This window comes from Lates calcarifer, linkage group LG19 (assembly GCF_001640805.2).
Source record: "Lates calcarifer isolate ASB-BC8 linkage group LG19, TLL_Latcal_v3, whole genome shotgun sequence".
Taxonomy (NCBI): domain Eukaryota; kingdom Metazoa; phylum Chordata; class Actinopteri; family Centropomidae; genus Lates; species Lates calcarifer.
The window spans coordinates 1,083,410-1,091,382 of NC_066851.1; the positions used below are offsets into that span (position 1 = coordinate 1,083,410).

At 39.6% G+C, this 7,973-nt stretch overlaps 1 protein-coding gene across 10 annotated transcripts in view; it reads left to right on the forward strand.

Moving 5' to 3' along the window:
- The window catches only part of setd3 (SET domain containing 3, actin histidine methyltransferase), a 92,853-nt gene extending 88,425 nt beyond the window's left edge, over window positions 1–4,428 (forward strand). For all 10 annotated transcript variants that reach the window (XM_051077984.1, XM_051077980.1, XM_051077985.1 and 7 more), the window contains exons 12-13: window positions 1,037–1,197; window positions 1,429–4,428. In XM_051077984.1, coding sequence (XP_050933941.1) covers window positions 1,037–1,197; window positions 1,429–1,914 — 647 coding nt within the window. In that variant the 3' untranslated portion in view covers window positions 1,915–4,428. The remainder of the gene's footprint in view (window positions 1–1,036; window positions 1,198–1,428) is intronic.
- The last annotated feature ends 3,545 nt before the right edge of the window (window positions 4,429–7,973 follow it).

The window sequence follows — 7,973 nt, forward strand, 5'->3', positions numbered from 1 at the left end:
CAGTGTTTCCCATAAATAATAATCATAAAAACTGTTTCAACTTAGAATGCCTTATTTCACTTAAACAAATGTGTCTCTAAGTGTGCTACAGTAATTTGACTGGGGACTAGAGGCTTCTCTGTGCACAGCTGCCTAGCTAGCATCTACCCTTTAAGGAACATTGGTAAATTCTAGCATCTACCAATAGTCTTCATGTGAGGCATTTAGGGGACATCTGTAAATAGTAGCTACAGAAAATAGCCTGGGTTACAGTCTTCCCCTCCCACATTGTTAACGTGCCATGCAACCCACCACCACAGGTCAGTCCTCAACCTGTGCAAGCACTGTTCTGTTAGAACTAAAAGCAGCAGCCCAGCAAACCTGTTCCACCACCATAAACAAAAGCATAAAATGGAATGGAATAAATGTGTGTCTCTAACCCTAACCCTAAAAAGCAGCAAACCTAATTTCCAAGTGTCACCACGTCTGACAAGACAGGTTATTAGATAGAACAGAATAGAATAGAATAGAATAGGCTTTTATTGTCACTGTACAGTTAAGTACAACGAAATTGTGGGTGCTCCTTGAAGACAAACAGTGCACTATAGAAGAAAAAAAAAACAAAAATGTACACTAATTTTAATTTTACACTAATATTATTGTTGTTTGTTGATATTACATATACACTAATCAGCTGCAAAATTAAAACCAGTTCACAGTTTAAAAGTTGTGAACATGAATATATATAAATATGCATACACACACACACACACATGCATGCAATATTGTATGTATAGATTGATAGATGGATGCATACATACATATATAAACACACTCACACACACACAGCCTCCACACTGACAATAAACAAGTGTGTCCAAAATGTTGTCTCTTTTGTTAATGGGAAGATGAAACTGCCTTTCTGGAGAGTCACTTGTCTTAAAAACACATTTCCTTGTAAAACTCCACTCCCACTTCGCTACTTCTCACTGATGGTTCTCTTGTAGCTGGGCTTTAGTTTCTTTTGAAGAGATACTAACATTCAGCTTAATTTCAGAGGAATTGAAGGACTACCTGCTTGGAGATCGTGCCATTAATAAGATCTTCACCCTGGGCAACAGCGAGTTCCCTGTCAGCTGGGACAACGAGATCAAGTTGTGGACTTTCCTGGAGACCCGAGCAGCTCTGCTGCTCAAGACCTACAGGACTACCTCAGAGGTGAGTCAGCTGGAGTCTAAGTTATGTTGAAAGTTACTTGGAGTTTCTGATCACAGATTATTTTTTTAAATCTTCTGTAAGCTTCAAAGGAACACATTTGTGAAGATCTAACAACAACTTAAGAATGTGAGAATTTTTACCACATCTTTTTGGCCTCCTTCTTATAAATTTGTAGTTTCATACCTTCTCCCTTTTACTTTGCCTCTTACTTCCTGGCCTGGTCTCCTCCAGGAGGACTGCTGCATGCTGGAGAAACCCGATCTATCTCTGCACTCTCGCGTGGCCATCCAGCTCCGCCTGGCCGAGAAGCAGATCCTGGAGAAAGTGTCAGCTAGCGGTCGGGCCAAACGTCTGCAATTCCAGAAGAAGCTGGAGGAGGATGCACCATTGCCTCACTACGAGGAAAGCGATATTGCTTTGCTGGAGAATAGCGACACAGATGCAAAGCTTCCTATTATCCTGCGCAAGCTGGAGGAGGTAGAGGAAGGCCAGGAGATCCAGGTAGAGGAGCACAGTCACTTCCTGAATGGGGAGAAGGTGGTGTATGAGATGGAGGCTAATGGAGAGCCGGTGCAGGAGGAGACTCGGGATAAGGTCAGCAAAGATGTTCATTCAACCTTGGACTTGACTGGAGGCTCAAACCAGAAAGGCCAAAGGGAAGCGGGCGACCGAGGTGCCAGTCGAACTGAAGAGAATCCCAAAGAGAGGAGTGAATAAATATATTCCATTTGCAGCCACAGGCCATGCTATTTATTTATTTTTGTGTCTCTTAAATGACTCAGAAATATAGAAGCTGAAGAAAAAGAAAATATAAGGTTGCAGAACTGTTCAGACTGTATGGTCAGCCAGCCTGGCTTCTCTTAGTTGTCTGCTGCTCAGCTTGTTTAAAATGCTGCCAGTGTGTCCCTCAGCCTTCTGTGCAGAGCAGGTTCAGATTAAAAATAGCTTTTGTTTAAGTTTGAAATGTAACAGTTTGTGGACTACAGTATAGCAAGAAAGCATGGGTGGTGTAGGTGCAGAACAGGTCCCAGCAGATAGTTAGGTGAAGAGGGATAAAACCAAAACAGAGTTAGGTGAATGTTATTTCCAAAAAGCCAAAACCTCTCTAATATCATGAATTGGTTGGTTTATTTCTGCAGTTTGTCTCCATGTGTGTCCAGTATGTTTTGAGTTGACAATCGTTTTCTATAGAACATTTTGGGGTGTTCTGCTGAGTTGAGACCATCACCTCCCTGTGTTCCCCTTTTTCTGCTTTAAATCATTTCAAGCTGAATAACTGAGGGAAGCATAAAATGCTCTTATTAGCCGATGAGACTAACATTTATTTTTGATGATTGAGAAATGGAAGATGCTTTTTGCAATCTCAATGAAACTTTTGATTTTTACTGTATTTGCACATTTTCATAGTTGCAGCCCTTATCAAGAAACAAGAGTTTTATTTTGTGTTTTCAAAGTATCTTTATAATTTAGTCAGTTTATCTTATTAAGAGTATCTGTGGATGTCAATGAAAGGGACTGATGTTTGACCTGATAATCACTGTTGTTGCCCCTGTGAAAGCCATATACAGGACTCAGTGAGACAGAGCAAGATATTGACTTGACTGTTGGAAGCTTTTTGTTCAACTGCCTTAAAACGAGGGAATTTCAACATGACACATTTTGTATGAAAAACATGGAAGCACTGTCAGTAGGTTGTTATTGTCTTTAGTTTGTGTTAACTGTAGGGGCGGCCCCAGTAACTCTGACTCTGTGCGCTGATACAGAAAGCCAATACTGACTGAGAACCTGACAGTCGAGAGCATGGTGAAGGGAAAGGTTTGGCTATAATTCTTACAAGATTTACAAGATTAGACTTATTTTAGAGTATGTGGTCATGGGGACCAGTTTCTCCCATCTATCAAAACCATGTGAAAACATGAAGCGAGACATCACGTGAAATGTTACTCACTTATCATACTGTGGAGCTACTTTGTGCCTCAGCTCCACTACATTTATACAGGTACACAGTTTGTTTGCAGTGGTACTGAATGTAGCTCACTTTTACAAAACAACAATACATGATTGATATAGTTTGACAAAATAGTCACAACTTAAGACCCACAAACTAGTTTATGTCAGAGCTTTCAGCCACAAATCATCTTCATCACAATATGTGGTTGTTGGTTCAGGTGTTACCATGTAACCAAAGTATGGAACTGGGGTCAGGTGTTAGCAAGTGGCCATATATGGGGCTGCCTCCCAAAGATTGATCATTAACAGTGATCATTAACCCAACTTCACTGACATGGCCACATGAGTTCCATAGTTACTGGAAATCACTTGAAGATGTCTAAATGAACACTAGGAAAACCAAGCAAACTCCAGTGTTGATGATGACCATGAGATGTGGTTGAAAACCCCAGGAGACACTTGTAAGTGTATCTTTAGTTTATTTTGACATCCTGCTGTTCCCAACAGAATGAACTGGCCCAATTCCAATAGAATTAAGATCTTACATTATATCTGTAGCTTACATAGAGATGAGACATCTATTGCAAACCTGCTGCTCACGTTTGCTCTGACAGTTTGGTGGCTCTTAAGAGTAGTTTCTCTAGTCTAGTATAGTGTTTAAAATGAACCATGCTTTATTGCCGTTGATAAATCAAACCAAATTCAGTGGAAGGGCTCATTGTCAGTCAGTTCTTTTAAGAGGGTTGGTTCAAAATGTCTTAAAACCTCAACTCCTTTCTCACCAGTTAAATTTCAGCTCACCTATATCATTCTAAACTTTTAAACCTTTATCTTTTTTTGTGGATAATATAAAACCACACTGTTCAAACTGAAGTGACAGTGTGTCAGTGGACACAAGTTTTATAGCTCTGAGCATCTCCTAATGCCACACTTCTTTTATGCATTAGGGGAGAAAAGGGACAGTTATATTCCACCAATCAGAAATGAGCTGTGATGACACTCTGCATACATATATACTGTCAGGTTGTCTTCCTGTATTGGCTTTGTTTCAGCCTATTTGCATTTTTCTTTCATCTTGCTTGTGCATGTCACACAAACAGTTACAGGTTCTTGTTCTCATTGATCAGTTACCTTTATCTGCTCAAGTGGTCATTTCCAATGCTGTATACAGTAAAACAAGAATGAATAAGCCTGGCACATGTACTGTTGCAGAGTTCATTTAAATGTACCTGAAATTGCAGCAACATTATCATTTAAAAGATTAAATAATTTTAAAAAATCCTCAAACACACAGTAGATTTTTTTGCATCATGCTATGAGTATGAAGAAGTTTTTCTTTTTTTTAATTTGATAATTCTTAATAACAGTTATCCAAAACCACTAAAAGAATTACATCATTAAACCTTGCCATGTTAAAATGTTAGCATTTGGATTTTACATCTGTTGACACAGTGTGACCATCAGTTTTGTAACTTCTTTATGATTGATTAAAATATTTACATGCAATATAAGAGGTATAGACATACCAATTAATCAATTAATTATCTCAGCTCCTTCATGAACAGAAATATGAAAATGAAAATTTGGGTTTTAGATTAGTTTTGCTGGAACTAGCCTAGCCTAACTTGCAGTTTTTTTTAACAACTGCATAAACACAAAAACTGGTTCTTGTAGCACAAACACCCATACTCATATCACACCACATTTTGCAACAGTGGATTCTAACAATGCCAAATTGCTGGACAACAGAGGGGGGGAGGAAGAGAAATGGGAAGAGGCTAAGGACAACAACAACAAAGATAAGTAATCTCAGGTGATGGTTCATCATGTGCTCATACATTAGAGGACTATGAGAGAAGCTGGACAGCTAGTGCAACCCAACCACATTCCCTTCTTTCAGATGGGAAATCAAGTAATTTGCCTTATTGTTTCTTGGATAGATGTCATGTTGAAGTATGTATACTGAATCTTCACTGTTGTCGCTGTAGGTTTTAGGTCCTCTAGCACAGACATATTTATGATCATAGGTCAGTAATGGTCAGATTTGTTGAAGGCCAGGTAGTTTTCAAAGGAACTAACAGAATCAGCATTCTACCATTGACCGGATCATTCAGAACAACCACATAAGGACAAAGCAGCTGTATGGTGTGCTTTTCACACATGGAGCAGCAGGTAATTGCCATACTCTACAGAAATTTTACAGTGTGGATAGTATGGCGGGCAGCACGGTGGTGCAGTGTCAGTTCAAGCCCTGGGCTTGCATGTTTTCCCTCTACCTGTGTGAGTTATTTCCAGGTAATCCAGCTTCCTCCCACAGTCCAAACACATGCAGGTTAATTGGTGACTCTAAATTGCCCATAGGTGTGAATAAGAGTGAATGTTTGTTTGTCCATATATGTTGGCCCTGCGATGGACTGGTGATCTGTACCCCACCTCTCGCCCAATGACAGCTGGGATGGGCTCCAGCCCCCCCGTGACCCTTAACTGATAAGCAGTATAAATAATGGATGGATGAATGGATAGTATGGCCCATCTTTCCAGCATGTCAGTATGGTACTTTGTAGTACTGTAATGTGTTACAGTACTACAAAGTACTACAAAGTACTGCATTTGTCGTAAAATATGTGTTTTTTTGACCACTGTAGAAAATCTTTGATGCTGTGGCTGACCCACATGAGTACATCTTTATTAACAAAGCAGGGTTTAACCTAACACACAACCATCACTGGTCACCTTTCCATCATACAAGCTCCTGGCCTGAGGAGAGGCAATGTCACCCTAACTATGTGCAGCCATCAACAATCATGTTGTCCTCCACCACCATGTCAAAGTGGGCCCATACAACACAGCACAACTCCTTCAGTATCTATATCAGCTGCACAATAACACAGTTCAACAGGAAGGGGAGCAGGGGCAAGCACAGTAAACCTGATATGTTGTCACTTGAGATAATGTATGTTTCCATTGGGTTGCTCTGGATTATGCCTGGTTCAGTGACCATCTAAGGTTGTATTTCTGCTAGTGTATTCCCTATATTTTAATCAGATTTTCACAGCATGGCGGTGGCAAATGCCCCTACACGCAATGAAACCTCCTCTAGGCAGTGATGTCTGTGGGAATGTGTCAGTGGAGTCTATCCATGTTTGGATAAGGCACACAAGGGCTTTTCATCCCCACAACCCCAAACAGCATACATAGTAATGTTCCCTTATCCACTAATATAAGAGGTATTTATAGTATTGCAGTATTGTTTTGAATTTCATTCACTACGGTGTTCCAGAGAGGGTTATCTGGATAGTCAGTTTACAATATTCCAAATAAAACCTATTCTAAATATTTTGACATCAGTGTTTTGAATTAATCCCTCTGGCTTGTGTGTATGACAGCTTCTGTGTGTTGTCTGAAGGGCAAAGTTTGAATGAGGATTAATTAAAAAAAAAAAAAAAAAAAGCTGAAATGCAAAACTACACTATTGGCTCACAGGTTCCACCTCTTTACTTAACACACAGGCATGATTGTGATATTGATGTTCTTATTTAATTCTCACAAAGAAAGTCAATATTTAAATGTTGAACTATTTATTCAACTTTACAGCATGATCAATTGGCAGTTCTTCCTAAAAATGACTGCTGAATTATTTGGGGAAATAAAGCATTACAACTGTCCCTTTGTTCTCAGAACCAGTTGTAGGCTAAAATATGGATAACACTGCAGGTCTGATTTTTGAGGTCAGATGTTTGTGACCCCTGCGTGCTACATGATCCTCTTGTTTTCTATCACATTTGATCACTTGATTGGGTCACTTCTCTTTCAGTCTCTTTAAACATCACAAATTTGTATTTTTTAATGCAATCATGTATTACCTGCATTATCATTATTGGTCAGATTAATGGTAACATTTAGTTTCCTGGTCTTTTAAAGATCGCCACACCACCGTGTGTGTGTGTGTGTGTGTGTGTGTGTGTCTGTCTGTCTGTCTGTCTCAGAGCTCTTTAAACCACACTCTTCAGTGTGTACATCTCTACAGTGGATTTGTTACCATGTCACTATATGCAGTAAATGTAGGTCTCTCTGTCTCAGTGTATGATAAGGGAATTTGTCCTGAGGCTGTCAACATCTAAAAGTCTTATGATTAAACTTAATTTCGTTTCTCAGGTCCTGTGTATCATGTTGTTCTTCAAACTTCAATCTTTGGATCATCATATGTGTATTATTACTCCCTTTCTCTGCTTGTTTGGGGAAAAAGGTGTATTTCATGTCATATATCCCCCACCCCTCCATCCCTCCATCGCCCTTGCCCCCTGGCCCGATTATGAATTTATAAAAGAAACATTATCTTGAATCATTTAATTTGGGGCAATAAAATTTTGAAATGTCCCATTCATAATTCATGGGTGTCTAAGATAAAACCCCTTAAATTCTTGAATATATTATCATAATGGGTGTTAGGGTGGGCAGTGGGGAGCAGTGCATGTCCAGTATTGTTAGTACTCACTGTGTCAGTGCTGGGAGCAGACCGCAAGCCTGGGACCAGCACTCCTTACTAATCCTGCTCTATGAATTATAAACTGGCATTCATATTAATATACAATGGTAGCAGCCACGGCTGGGCCCAGCTCACTGTGGGATGGCACCATTGACATGCAAGTGTTTACTGGTGTCACATTTTAGCAGGGTGACTGTGAATTCATATTTTCACACTCTTTACTATCTGTTACTTCACTCCAGCGAGACAGACAAGACACACTGATGAAATAAGATGTATGAAATAAGAAATACTGTAAAATCCTAATATTTTCAGGAAAAAAAGCCTCATTGTATTTTTT